This window comes from Lolium perenne, chromosome 2 (genome assembly GCF_019359855.2).
Source record: "Lolium perenne isolate Kyuss_39 chromosome 2, Kyuss_2.0, whole genome shotgun sequence".
NCBI lineage: Eukaryota > Viridiplantae > Streptophyta > Magnoliopsida > Poales > Poaceae > Lolium > Lolium perenne.
The window spans coordinates 169,952,513-169,968,002 of record NC_067245.2 but is presented as its reverse complement, the minus strand read 5'-3'; the positions used below and the strand labels follow the sequence as shown (position 1 = coordinate 169,968,002).

The window sequence follows — 15,490 nt, the reverse complement described above, 5'->3', positions numbered from 1 at the left end:
AGAGGTAGTTCCAAAACCAGAAAAACAAGGAACCGGAGCAAGTAGGTGCTCCGATGCCAAATTTCACTTTTGGCATTTGGAACTAGTTCCCTACATTGTGAGAGTAGTTCCATATTGGCTTTATGTGTTGTTTTAGCTTGATGGCGGGTCCCACGTTATAAATATTTGGAACCACTACATTGTGGAGCTATTGCTATATTTCACACTAAAGCCAAATTCACCATCGTATCAGATTTGGCAATAGCAACATTGTGGATGCCCTAAAGTTATATTTTCCATCTTGTACACAATTAAAAATATCTTTAAAACAAACAAATCTCTAATGTCTAGGTGTACCATCTCTACTAGTACTAGTATATACTAGTAAATTACACGTGCCTTGCACGTGAGAGCTCTTTTTTTTAGTGAAACAACTTCGACGCAGGATTTTGTGAAGCTTTTTAACTTAATTGGTCAAACATGCGAAGCATGTGGCATTTACTTGTACAACTTTATCGGAAAAAAATTACTTGTACAAGCTAGTTCCCCTAAGTACTACCAGCACATAAGTAAACAAAAGAACCAGGGACATCATCAACTGAAAACAACAATCTATTCATATAGCGGCTCTTGCATCACCCTTTGAAAATCATCTACCTGCAAAGATGAGTGCAGAGTTTCTGCTCGTGCTTTCACCTGTTCCAAGATCTTCCAGTTGATCTCATGGACATCTGCATCAGCCAAAGCGGTAACCAAGTTGCTAGCCACTAGCTTCTGCAGATCAGCAACAGCATGTAGGCCATCTTGAATTGTAGAATTCCATCCTCGGTTCATTTCTTTGTTCCGCCAAGTGGCCACATCCAAGTCCTTTTGAAGACGCCTAATCTTAGCTTCCCCATTGCCACATCCTTCTGTTTTGTTCCTACAAACGTTTGCATCAACTGGAACTACGGACATCTGTGCTACAATGCTGCTTGGCAGGGACATGAGCAGTCACTTGCTTCTGCGATTTGCCATGCATAAAATCAATCAGCAGATTAAAAGGAAATATGTTGGTTGATTCATGTCACCACTTTGAGCAACCCATGAGTTTCTAAACCTTAAATGGAGTCTAAAACATTGCAATAAAAGGGTGGGTGCATCATTTGGATGCAGAGGCCGGGGCGACCCTATTTTCAAGAAAAAATTAGGAAATCTGAAATCTATATCTATATCTCTACCATCTATACCACTCCACTCCAGTTGACAGTTTGATCTCTTTCAGTACATTAGATTATGTCATGTTTAAAACACTATTATAAAATTACCTCCTTAATGTTGAGCTCAGGAGGATCCAGATGTGCTGATCCTAGGTGGCCCCTCAAATGATTGCTTGCTAGAACAATAGGACCAAATCCCGCCTCCTTTCTACCAATGTCTGCATCACTGGTGCGCTCACTGTCTTTGTTAGGAACATGAGCAGTGGCTAGCTGCTGCAAATCAAAGTTCATCAAATCAATCAGCAAACAACACATATGAAATTTGAGCAGTGCGGCTAAATACCTTCTTCAGCAGCTGCCCCACGGAATCGTCCTTTTGGCGGCACATCACACGGGTGAAAAATCTCGGCAACGACTTGGGGTGCGGTGATTTTGTCCCATTCCACAGTATGCCGAGCTTGGCTGCAATTATCTTATTCTGCAAGATATTTTGCCTCCGAGATTCTTCGTAGGCATTCTCGAGGGGAATATCTAGCAGGTATTACAAAAAAAACAGATGCTAATAACAAGCAGTGGAAGCAAGCAATAAACTAGTCTCGGAAATCGAATACATAACAAAAGCTGCCGGACAAAGTGTTCAACCTTGGTCGACTGGGGAGGTGGCGCGTTGGCCGTTCGTTTTGGTTCGGTGGATCATGGTGGCGCTTTGTGTACCGATCTCGCCAGCCGGTAAGATGAACCAGTGAGTCGGGGAAGCAGATCCGACGAAGCGGACGGAGTGTGGTTGACGGCGTCGCTGAGCTGGCTCCGGCGCGGTGGATGTCGGCTACGGATGGAGGACTGAGAGGGAGCGAGACGGACTAGGTGCGAGGTAATGAGAGAGGCCCTTGCTTGTCCGTGGGTGGGGCTGGATATAGGGGAAATGAAAGCCCTAGAAGATAGCATCCTGCTAATATCCTAGTACAAAACAATTGAACTAGAAAATCCCGCCAATATATGGTGCTGAATTGCGGGCGGCTCATAGCTTGTGCACAAATAAAATGGGAAAATCCAAAAAATGTACTAGTTCAACAAAAAAAAACTCTAGTGGCAAAGTCGCTAGCTCGCCATGAGAAGATGCACTCCGCCAAAAAAATGTCATGAGAAGCTAGTTTGCTATGGATCTTGCATTAACCCTGCTCGATAAAATGGTGGGCACAAAAGACAAGCTAAATCAAAAATAATGGTGGTAGAAAGATGTAACTCTCAAATGTAAACTCTACTAAACAGGGCCAGCTCAAAAACATGCCTCATATTATTAGTACTTCCTCCGGTCCATATTAACTGCCACTAAAATGGATGTATCTACAAATACATCCATTTGAGTGGCATGTATATGGATAGGAGTAGTAGATCAAGGAGTTGCGAGACAGTGGAGGAAATGAGGTGGGGAGGAGGAGGGTGACGACCAGACCCCCACCTCCACGGCACCGCATAAATAGAAGCTAAAATATGTGAAACAGTGGAGGAAATGAGGTGGAAAGGTCTTCTTTTTAGCCCCAGCGTCACCGCAGATCAGGTGACATGCACCTATTGCATGTCACCGTGTGACATGCGGTTTAAATTCAAATTTGAACACTGCGAACAAATCTGAAAAAAATCATGCATGTTCATAGATATTAATATAACCCCTAAAATATTCAAGTCAAAATTCGAAACATACATCGAGAAACAAAAAAGAGAAATCTGTCATGAATAGTTCCCGAATTCAAATCTGAGTTTCTCTGTAGACTATTCACATCTGAGTTTCCATTTTTTGTTTCTCGATGTATGTTTCGAATTTTGATCTGAAATTTTTAGGGGTTATCTTAATATGAGCTGTGAACGTGCATGATTTTTTTCAGATTTTTTCGCAATGTTTAAATTTGGATTTAGGCCGCATGTCACACGGTGACATGGTGCATGTCACCATGTCATCTAGCTACCGCTCGAGAAATGGAGCCCCTCTCCGCTGGGCTCCATAAAAGCTTCACTGCTCGTGTCAGACTGTTGAAGACACTGGCAAGTGCATGTCAGGGGGACAGAGAATAAATTTCGTCCACGCGTCGGCGCGTGCTGTCTACCCCAAACCCTAAACTCTGTCTTATGAAGTCAAAGCATGCATGAAGAGAAGTGGTTTTTGGTTTCCAACATGGAAATTTCAAAAACCCTCTCAAGAGCTACATTTTGGAGTGACTAATTTTTCATATTCATGATTTAAACTTGTTTAAATGGGCATAAAAATGGGCATAAAATTCAAAATAAATCAAAATAAATGAAACACCAAGGCACATAGTCTTCTTATCTCATATAGTAAGCATTCAATTAAGTTGATAAACAAGGTCTAGACATACTCAAACCAGAAAAATCATGTATCTACCCCCTAACCCTAAACTCTGTCTTATGAAGTCAAGCATGAAGAGATGTGGTTTTTGGTTTCAAACATGGAAATTTCGAAAACCCTCCCAAGAGCTTCATTTTGGAGTGACTAAGAAGCATACATGCTTACTTTTTTATATTCATGTTTTAAACTTGTTCAAATCTTGGTCAAACCTAGGATTTGACCAAGATTCAAATGGGCATAAAAATTCAAAAAAAATTTGAAAAAGCAAGGTCTTCTTATGTCATATAGTAAGCATTCAATTAAGTTGATAAACAAGGTCTAGACGTATTAAACCTGAAAAATCATGTATCCACCCCCTAACCCTAAACTCTGTCTTATGAAGTCAAGCATGCATGGTGAAGAGAAGTGGTTTTTCGTTTCAAACATGGAAATTTAAAAAACCCTCCCAAGAGCTTCATTTTGGGGTGACTAAGAAGGATACATGATTACTTTGTCATATTCATGTCTTAAACTTGTTTAAGTCATGGTCAAACCTAGGATTTGACGAAGATTCAAATGAGCATAAGAATTCAAAAAAAAAAATCAAAAACCAAAGCACATAGTCTGTGTATGTCATATAGTAAGCATTCAAGTTGATAAACAAGGTCTAGACATATTCAAACCAGAAAAATCATGGAAATTTCAAAAACCTCCCACGAGCTTCATTTTGGAGTGGCTAAGAAGGATCGATGCAAGTTACTTTTCATATTATTCATATTTTAAACTTGTTTAAATCTTGGTCAAACCTAGGATTTGACCAAGATTCAACAAATGGGGATAAAAAAATGAAAACCCAATGCACATAGTCTTCTTATGTCATATAATAAGCATACAATTAAGTTGATAAATAAGGTCTAGACATATTCAAACCAGAAAAATCATGTATGTGGCTACCCCTAACCCTAAACTCTGTCTTATGAAGTCAAGCATGAAGAGATGTGGTTTTTGGTTTCAAACATGGAAATTTCAAAAACCCTTCCAAGAGCTTCATTTTGGAGTGACTGAGAAGCATACATGCATGCTTACCTTTTCATATTCATGTTTTAAACTTGTTCAAATCTTGGTCAAACCTAGGATTTGAGCAAGATTCAAATGGGCATAAAAATTCAAATAAAATGAATACCAAGGTCTTCTTATGTCATACAGTATGCGCGCATTCAATTAAGTTGATAAACAAGGTCTAGACATATTAAACCTGAAAAATCATGTATCTACCCCTAACCCTAAACTCTGTCTTATAAAGTCAAGCATGCATGTGAAGATAAGTGGTTTTTGGTTTCAAACATGGAAATTTCAAAAACCCTCTTAATTAAGAGCTTCATTTTGGAGTGACTAAGAAGGATACATGCTTACTTTTACATATTCATGTTTTAAACTTGTTTAAGTCATGGTCAAACCTAGGATTTGACCAAGATTTAAATGGGCATAAAAATTCAAAATTAAACAAAATCAAAAACCAAAGCAAGTCTTTGCATGTTATATAGTAAGCATTCAAGTTGATAAACAAAGTCTAGACATATTCAAACCAGAAAATCATGTATATATCTACCCCTAACCCTAAACTCTATCTTTATGAAGTCAAGCATGCATGAAGAGAAGTGGTTTTTTGTTTCAAACATGGAAATTTCAAAAACCCTCCCAAGTCCTACATTTTGGAGTGACTAAGAAGGATAGATGGTTAATTTTTCATATTCATGATTTAAACTTGTTCAAATCTTGGTCAAACCTATGATTTGACCAAGATTCAAATGGGCATCAAAAATCAAAAAATTCAAAAAAATTGAAAAATCAAGGTCTTCTTATATGTCATATAGTAAGCATTCAATTAATTAAGTTGATAAACAAGGTCTAGACATATTCAAACAAGGAAAATCATGTATCTACCCCTAACCCTAAACTCTGTCTTATTAAGTCAATCATGAAGAGAAGTGGTTTTGGGTTTCAAACATGGAAATTTCAAGAACCTCCCAAAAGCTTCTTATGTCATATAGTACTAAGCATTAAAGTTGAGAAACAAGGTCTAGACATATTCAAACCTAGGATTTGACCAAAAGATTCAAACATGGAAATTTCAAAAACCTCCCAAAAGTTTCATTTTAGAGTGAGTAAGAAGGATCCATGCTTACCTTTTCATTTTCATGATTTAAACTTGTTTAAATCTTGGTCAAACCTAGGATTTGACCAAGATACAAATGGGTGGGCACAAAATTCAAAAAAATCAGAAAAAATGAAAAACCAAATCACATAGTCTTCTTATGTCATATCGTAAGCATTCAAGTTGATAAACAAGGTCTAGATATATCCAAACCAGACAAATCATGTATCTACCCCCTAACCCTAAACTCTGTCTTATGAAGTCAAGCATGAAGAGAAGTGGTTTTCGGTTTGAAACATGGAAATTTCAAAAACCTCCCAAAAGCTTCATTTTAGAGTGACTAAGAAGGATCCATGCTTACCTTTTCATTTTCATATTTTAAACTTGTTTAAATCTTAATTTGTCAAACCTAGGATCTGACAAAGAGATTCAAATCGGCATTAAATTAAAAAAAACTCAGAAAAAGGAAAAACAAAAGCATATAGTCTTCTAATGTCATATAGTAAGCATTCAAGTTGATAAACAAGGTTTGGACATATTCAAACCAGACAAAAAATGTATCTATACCCCAAACCCATAAACTTGGTCGATCTTCGAAGTCTAGCATGAAGAGAAGTCGTTTTGGGTTTCAAACATGGAAATTTCAAGAACATCTCAAAAGCTTCTTATGTCATATAGTACTAAGCATTAAAGTTGAGAAACAAGGTCTAGACATATTCAACCTATGCAACTCAAGCATGCATGAAAGAGAAGTGGCGGTTTTGGGTTTGAAACATGGAAATTTAAAAAAAAAGCTTCATTTTAGGGAGACTAAGAAGGATCCATGCTTACCATTTTATTTTCATGTTTTAAACTTGTTTAAATCTTGTTCAAACCTAGGATTTAACCAAGATTCAAATGGGTAGAAAATTTAAAAAGTGAAAAAATGAAAAACCAAAGTACATAGTCTTCTTATGTCATATAGTAAGCATTCAAGTTGTTAAACAAGGTCGATCTAGACATATTCAAACCAGACAAATCATGTATCTATACCCCTAACCCCTAATTAAACTCTGTCTTATGAAGTCAAGCATGAAGAGAAGTGGTTTCGGGTTTCAAACATGGACTAAGAAGGATCATTTTTAAAAACCCCAAAAGCTTCACATTTTAGAGTGCATAAGAAGGATCCAGGCTTACCCTTTCATTTTGATGTTTTAATCTTGTTTAAATCTTGGTCAAACCTAGGATTTGACCAATATTCAAATGAGCATAAAATAAGAAATAAAAAAATAAAAAAACGAAAGCACATAATCTTCCTATGTCATATAGTAAGCATTCAAAAGATCATGAAGAAGGTCTAGACACATTCAAATCAAACAAGTCATCTACCCCTAACCCTACATTGTGTCTTATAAATGAAGTCAAGCATGAAAAGAAGTGTGGTTTTGGGTTTCAAACATGGAAATTTGAAAAACCTCCCAAAAGCTTCATTTTAATTAGACTGACTGATTAATTAAGAAGGATCCATGATTAATTACCTTTTCATTGTCATGTTTTAAACTTGTTTAAATCTTGGTCAAACCTAGGATATATTTGACCAAGATTCAAATGGGCATAAAAATTCAGAAAAAATCAAAAGAATGAAAAACCAAAGCATGAAAAGAAGTGTCGTTTTGGGTTTCAAACATGGAAATTTCAAGAACACATCCCAAAAGCTTCATTTTAGAGTGACTAAGAAGGATCCATGCTTACCTTTTCATTTCATGTTATAGACTTGTTTAAATCATGGTCAACCCTAGGATTAATTTGACCAAGATTCAAGTGGGCAGAAAATTTAAAAAAATAGAAAACTGAAAAACCAAAGTACATAGTCTTCTTATGTACGTCATATATATAGTAAGCATATTCAAGTTGATAAACAAGGTTTGGACATATTCAAACCATACAAATCATGTATCTACCCCCTAACCCTAAACTCTTTCTTATGAAGTCAAGCATGAAGAGAAGTGGTTTTGGGTTTCAAACATGGAAATTTCAAAAACCTCCCAAAAACTTCATATTAGAGTGACTAATTAAGAAGGATAGAGGCTTCCCTTTTCATTTTCATGTTTTAAACTTGTTTAAATCTTTGTCAAACCTAGGATTTGACCAAGATTCAAATATATGGGCATAAAATTAAAAAAAACAGAAAAATGAAAAACCCAAGCACATAGTCTTATTGTGTCATATAGTTAGCATTAAAGTTGATAAACAAGGTTTAGACATATTCAAACCAGACAGATCATGTATCTACCCCCTAACCCTAAACTCGGTCTTATGAAGTCTAGCATGAAGAGAAGTCGTTTTGGGTTTCAAACGTTTAAGCCAAAAGCCCCTTTTCAAATATTTCAAACTTATTCAAGTTTGGTTCAAATTTGAAAGACATACAAGTTATAGCACACATAGTGCATACATTTTCACACATACTGCACTAGATAGATGCTAACCCTATAGTTTGAGGCCATTTGGATGAGGTAGAAAAATTCTTGGATTAGAATCGTGTTGTTCGAACCCCGTAGTTGGATTTTTTTGAACCTTGATCTGTAGTACTGGGCAAAACCCTAGTTTAACCTATTTAATTATAGATTCGTATATCGATTTTTCTACCTTTTTATTATTACTATGCAGCACATGTGTGTTTGCCCGTCTAGCTAGTGAAACTCGGAGGAAGAGGGATCACTCATTCACTCGGATTTACATCACACACAAAGAACACACCTTTAATTTCGCCAGGTTTGTGCACTAATAAAGTACTCCTACAGTACTAGAAATTGAATTGTTCTACTCCGGAGTGATATGCTCACCGGAGTATTTTTGGATCTTAGCTGGAGCGGCGTTTGGTGGTTGCACGAAGCCGTGCTGGATGTTAAGCCTGTCGAGGCACGCCTGGTGGAAAGCGTGCGCCTCCTTAGACTCATCGGCGCGCCGCTGCAATGCTGCGTCCCTGGGATTTGCAGCCGCCGCATTCTTAGCCTGCACGAAAGCTTGCAGAGCATCCCGGCATCTATAGAGTGCCGGGAACATCACGTTATATACGAGCTCCTTGGCGGTGTTGCTCCTGCAAAGGGCGTCGCCGTGATGCGCTTCGAAAGAACGGCCTGGCTCCACGGCCGGCACCGCCTGAAGTGCGGTCGGATTAGGCGGCTGGCCACGGGAGCTCCCTGCCTCCGCATCGTTCGCGCCCGCCGGGAAGGGGATCTCACCTGCTGGCAAAGAAAACCATGCGGCATGCGCGGGCGGAAAAGCCGGACAGGGCCAAGCGGGCGTCGCATGCGGGGTTGCGTGGGAGATCCCTGCCTCTGCATCCATCGGCCCGCACGGGAAGCGGCTGGCGAGGGGCTCCACGGCAAGCGCCGCCGCCGCGGGCTGAACAACCGGCCAGTGCAGAGCGGGTGGGTTATGCCTTGGTGCGCGATGGACGAAGCGAAGGCGGCGCTGATTCTCCGCTTCCTCGTCGGTGGTAGGACTACGCGCGCGGCGACCAGAGCCAAGTCGGAAGGCCATAGCTATGTCGATTGGTCACTTAAGCTGGAGAGGTTCTCTTACCATTTCGGAGAAGCGGAGTAAGAGGAAGTTGTTGCTTATACGGGTTCACTGCCACGTTGGGTTAAGAGGGGCAAAGTTGGTCAATGCCTAGGAAGTTGGAATCGTTTTGGCCCCAATTTTTTAATTACCTTGCGGTTCATCTCTCGGTCTCTCCCACCTCTTCACTATCCCTCCCCTTGCCTCCTTTCATGCTTCATCGTAGTGCATCTTGTTTTTCTAGCACCTTCACAAAAATCATACACATTTGGCCGATTCTGTCATTGTGTGCACTAATAAAGTAAAAAAAAATCCATTATATGTGAATAAACGTTTAATACACTAGCTCGCAAAGATGTTTCTCAAGGCGATATGCACAATGCCTGCCAAAAATGGGTCATGATAACTAAATTTCGTGTTAATTTTTGCATGACATGTACTCACTTGTGTATGAAGCCAAGCAAACTCATAATCTATACCAAAAAAATGTGAAAGAGTTCTTTTTAGTATCCTTCATACATGGGGTACCTATTTTTACTTTCTATTTTTACTAGTTACAAGTACTCATGCATGAAAACTTTTGAAAATATGTGCATTTTGGGCTGTGTGGAGACATGGTACAATAATATATTCAAGTTGATATACAAAGTCTAGACATATTCAAACTAGACAAATAATGTATCTAACCCCCTAACCCTAAACTCTGTCTAATGAAGTCAAGCATGCATGAAGAGAATTGGTTTTGGGTTTCAAACATGGAAATTTCAAAATCATCCCAAAAGCTTCATTTTAGAGCGACTAAGAAGGATCCAGGCTTACCTTTCCATTTTCATGTTTTAAACTTGTTTAAATCTTGGTCAAATCTAGGATTTGACCACGATTCAAATGGGCATAAAATTTCAGAAAAAAATCGAAAGAATGAAAAACCAAAGCACATAGCCTTCTTATGTCATATATATAGTAAGCATTCAAATTGATAAACATGGTCTAGACATATTCAAACCAGAAAAATCATGTATCTACCCCTAACCCTAAACTCTATCTTATGAAGTCAAGCATGAACAGAAGTACGGTGGTTTTGGGTTTCAAACATGGTAAATTCAAGAACCTCCTGATGTCTACGTTCCCCCTCCTTTCCTGTAGACAGTGCTGGGCCTCCAAGAGCAGAGGTTTGTAGAACAGCAGCAAGTTTTCCCTTAAGTGGATCACCCAAGGTTTATCGAACTCAGGGAGGAAGAGGTCAAAGATATCCCTCTCATGCAACCCTGCAACCACAAAGCAAGAAGTCTCTTGTGTCCCCAACACACCTAATAGGTGCACTAGTTCGGCGAAGAGATAGTGAAATACAGGTGGTATGAATATATATGAGCAGTAGCAACGGTGCCAGAAGATCATCAAAGAAGATCATATTCACCCCTGAGGCTGAGGGCTTCGCTGTAGCTATGTGGTTCATCTCTCTCCCATGTACCTCAATACAATAATCTCATGAGCTGCTTTACATGATTGAGATTCATATGAGTTTTGTATCACAATTTATCTATGTGCTACTCTAGTGATGTTATTAAAGTAGTTCTATTCCTCCTGCACGTGTGTAAAGGTGACTAGTGTGTGCACCGTGTGGTTCTTGTCGTAGGCTATGATCATGATCTCTTGTAGATTGTGGAGTTAATTATTACTATGATGGTATTGATGTGATCTATTCCTCCTACATATGCATGAAGGCGATAGTGTGCATGCTATGTTAGTACTTGGTTTAGTCTTTTGATCTATCTTACACTATAAGGTTACTAAATATGAACAAATTGTGGAGCTTGTTAACTCCGGCATTGAGGGTTCGTGTAATCCTATGCAATGCGTTCATCATCCAACAAAAGTGTAGAGTATGCATTTATCTATTCTGATATGTGATCAATGTTGAGAGTGTCCACTAGTGAAAGTGTAGTCCCTAGGCCTTGTTCCTAAATACTGCTATCACTGCTTGTTTACTGTTTTACTGCGTTACTACTGCTGCAATACTACCACCATTAACTACACGCCAGCAAGCTATTTTCTGGCACCGTTGCTACTGCTCATACTTATTCATACCACCTGTATTTCACTATCTCTTCGCCGAACTAGTGCACCTATTAGGTGTGTTGGGGACACAAGAGACTTTTTGCTTTGTGGTTGCAGGGTTGCATGAGAGGGATATCTTTGACCTCTTCCTCCCTGAGTTCGATAAACCTTGGGTATCCACTTAAGGGAAAACTTGCTGCTGTTCTACAAACCTCTGCTCTTGGAGGCCCAACACTGTCTACAGGAAAGGAGGGGGAACGTAGACATCAAGCTATTTTCTGGCGCCGTTGCCGGGGAGGAAAGGTAAAAGGTACTCACACTCCGGACCTCGGCTACCAAGCTATTTTCCGTCGTTGTAAGTACTCGAAGCTATTTCCTTTAGATCCTGCAATTGCAACTTTTTGTTTCTTGTTTTACACTAGTAAGGCATAATGGAAAACATCTGTGAGCTCTTTGTACTATTTCCTGAGTCAAGACATGAATGGTTTAATGCGAAAATTAAAAAACCCATGGAACATGTTAGCATGAATACTTTGAATACCATTGTTGCTAATGATATGGAAAATTCTAAGCTTGGGGAAGCTGGTTTTCATGATCTTTTTAGTCCCCCAAGCATTGAGGAGAAAATTTTCTTTGATGATACTTTGCCTCCTATTTATGATGATTATAATGATATTGGTCTTTTGGTTCCACCTACTATGGAGAGTAAATTTTGTTGTGATTATACTATGCCTCCTACACTTGATGAGAATAATAATGATAGCTACTTTGCTGAATTTGCTCCCACTACAACTAATAAAATTGATTATGCTTATGTGGAGAGTAATAATTTTATGCATGAGACTCATGATAAGAATGCTTTATGTGATGGTTATATTGTTGAGTTTGCTCATGTTGCTACTGAAAGTTATTATGAGAGAGGAAAATATGGTTGTAGAAATTTTCATGTTACTAAAATGCCTCTCTATGTGCTGAAATTTTTCAAGCTATACTTGTTTTATCTTCCTATGCTTGTCACTTTGCTCTTCATGAACTTGTTTATTTACAAGATTCCTATGCATAGGAAGTGGGTTAGACTTAAATGTGTTTTGAATTTGCCTCTTGATGCTCTCTTTTGCTTCAAATACTATTTCTTGCGAGTGCATCATTAAAACTGCTGAGCCCATCTTAATGGCTATAAAGAAAAGAACTTCTTGGGAGATAACCCATGTGTTATTTTGCTACAGTACTTTGTTTTATATTTGTGTCTTGGAAGTTGTTTACTACTGTAGCAACCTCTCCTTATCTTAGTTTTGTGTTTTGTTGTGCCAAGTAAAGCCGTTGATAGAAAAGTAAGTACTAGATTTGGATTACTGCGCAGTTCCAGATTTCTTTGCTGTCACGAATCTGGGTCCACCTCTCTGTAGGTAGCTCAGAAAATTAAGCCAATTTACATGCATGATCCTCAGATATGTACGCAACTTTCATTCAATTTGAGCATTTTCATTTGAGCAAGTCTGGTGCCATTTTAAAATTCGTCAATACGAACTGTTCTGTTTTGACAGATTCTGCCTTTTATTTCGCATTGCCTCTTTTGCTATGTTGGATGAATTTCTTTGATCCACTAATGTCCAGTAGCATTATGCAATGTCCAGAAGTGTTAAGAATGATTGTGTCACCTCTGAATATGTTAATTTTTATTGTGCACTAACCCTCTAATGAGTTGTTTCGAGTTTGGTGTGGAGGAAGTTTTCAAGGGTCAAGAAAGGAGGATGATATACTATGATCAAGAAGAGTGAAAGCTCTAAGCTTGGGGATGCCCCGGTGGTTCATCCCTGCATATTTCAAGAAGACTCAAGCGTCTAAGCTTGGGGATGCCCAAGGCATCCCCTTCTTCATCGACAAATTATCAGGTTCCTTCTCTTGAAACTATATTTTTATTCGGTCACATCTTATGTGCTTTACTTGGAGCGTCTGTATGCTTTTGTTTTTGTTTGTGTTTGAATAAATGCTTGTGTGGGAGAGAGACACGCTCCGCTGGTTCGTATGAACACATGTGTTCTTAGCTCATAATATTCATGGCGAAGGTTGAAACTGCTTCGTTAAATTATTATATGGTTGGAATTGGAAAATGCTACATGTAGAAATTGGTGTGATGTCTTGAATAATGTGATACTTGGCAATTGTTGTGCTCTTGTTTAAGCTCTTGCATCATATACCTTGCACCCATTAGTGAGGAAATACATAGAGCTTGTTAAAATTTGGGTTTGCATGAGTGGTTTCTCTAGAGTCTAGATATTTTCTAGTAAGATGTTTGAACAACAAGGAAGACGATGTATAGTTTTATAATGCTTGTAATATGTCTTTTATGTGAGTTTTGCTGTACTAGTTCGTGCTTGTGTTTGCTTCAAACAACCTTGCTAGCCTAAACCTTGGATCGAGAGGGAATACTTCTCATGCATCCAAATCCTTGAGCCAAACAACACTATGCCATTTGTGTCCACCATACCTACCTACTACATGGTATTTTCCGCCATTCCAAAGTAAATTGCTTGAGTGCTACCTTTAAAATTCCATCATTCACCTTTGCAATATATAGCTCATGGGACAAATAGCTAAAAAACTATTGTGGTATTGAATATGTAATTATGCACTTTATCTCTTATTAAGTTGCTTGTTGTGCGATAACCATGTTCACTTGGGGACGCCATCAACTATTCATTGTTGAATTTCATGTGAGTTGCTATGCATGTCCGTCTTGTCTGAAGTAAGAGAGATCTACCACCCTATGGTTAAGCATGCATATTGTTAGAGAAGAACATTGGGCCGCTAACTAAAGCCATGATCCATGGTGGAAGTTTCAGTTTTGGACATATATCCTCAATCTCATATGAGAAAATTATTAATTGTTGTTACATGCTTATGCATAAAAGAGGAGTCCATTATCTGTTGTCTATGTTGTCCCGGTATGGATGTCTAAGTTGAGAATAATCAATAGCGAGAAATCCAATGCGAGCTTTCTCCTTAGACCTTTGTACAGGCGGCATAGAGGTACCCCTTTGTGACACTTGGTTAAAACATGTGCATTGTGATGATCCGGTAGTCCAAGCTAATTAGGACAAGGTGCGGGCACTATTAGTATACTATGCATGAGGCTTGCAACTTGTAAGATATAATTTACATGATACATATGCTTTATTACTACCGTTGACAAAATTGTTTCATGTTTTCAAAATAAAAGCTCTAGCACAAATATAGCAATCGATGCTTTCCTCTTTGAAGGACCATTCTTTTACTTTTATTGTTGAGTCAGTTCACCTATCTTTCTCCACCTCAAGAAGCAAACATTTGTGTGAACTGTGCATTGATTCTTATATACTTGCTTATTGCATTTGTTATATTGCTTTGCATTGACAACTATCCATGAGATATACATGTTACAAGTTGAAAGCAACCGCTGAAACTTAATCTTCCATTGTGTTGCTTCAATGTCTCTACTATGAATTTATTGCTTTATGAGTAACTCTTATGCAAGACTTATTGATGCTTGTCTCGAAAGTACTATTCATGAAAAGTCTTTTCTATATGATTCACTTGTTTACTCATTGCATTTACATTGTTTCGAATCGCTGCATTCATCTCATATGCTTTACAATGGTATGATTAAGATTATGTTGGTAGCATGTCACCTCAGAAATTATCTTTTATCGTTTACCTACTCGAGGACGAGTAGCAACTAAGCTTGGGGATGCTGATACGTCTCCAACGTATCTATAATTTCCGATGTTCCATGCTTGTTTTATGACAATACCAACATGTTTTGTTCACACTTTATATCATTTTCATGCATTTTCCGGAACTAACCTATTAACAAGATGCCACGGTGCAGGTTCTGTTTTCTGCTGTTTTTGGTTCCAGAAAGGCTGTTCGGGCAATATTCTCGGAATTGGACGAAATCAACGCCAAACCTCCTATTTTTCCCGGAAGCGTCCAGAACACCGAAGAAGAGTCGGAGAGGGGCCAGGGGGCCACCACACCACATGGCGGCGCGGGCCAGGCCTAGGCCGCGCCGGCCTAGGGTGTGGTGCCCCCAGGTGCCCCCCTGCGCCGCCTCTTCGCCTATAAAAGCCCTTTCGACCTAAAAACGCAGTACCAATTGATGAAACTCCAGAAAGACTCCAGGGGCGCTGCCGCCATCGCGAAACTCCAATTCGGGGGACAGAACTCTCTGTTCCGGCACCC

The 15,490-nt window shown here is 39.0% G+C and overlaps 1 protein-coding gene across 1 annotated transcript in view; it reads right to left on the bottom strand.

The window, feature by feature from the left end:
- Positions 1-2,792, bottom strand: part of LOC139835659 (uncharacterized) — a 35,392-nt gene extending 32,600 nt beyond the window's left edge. Inside the window, exons 1-3 of the mRNA XM_071825517.1 lie at positions 1,821-2,792; positions 1,522-1,709; positions 1,287-1,451 (exon numbers count right to left, since the gene is read on the bottom strand). Coding sequence (XP_071681618.1) covers positions 1,287-1,451; positions 1,522-1,709; positions 1,821-1,875 — 408 coding nt within the window. The 5' untranslated portion in view covers positions 1,876-2,792. The remainder of the gene's footprint in view (positions 1-1,286; positions 1,452-1,521; positions 1,710-1,820) is intronic.
- Positions 2,793-15,490: the final 12,698 nt, after the last annotated feature.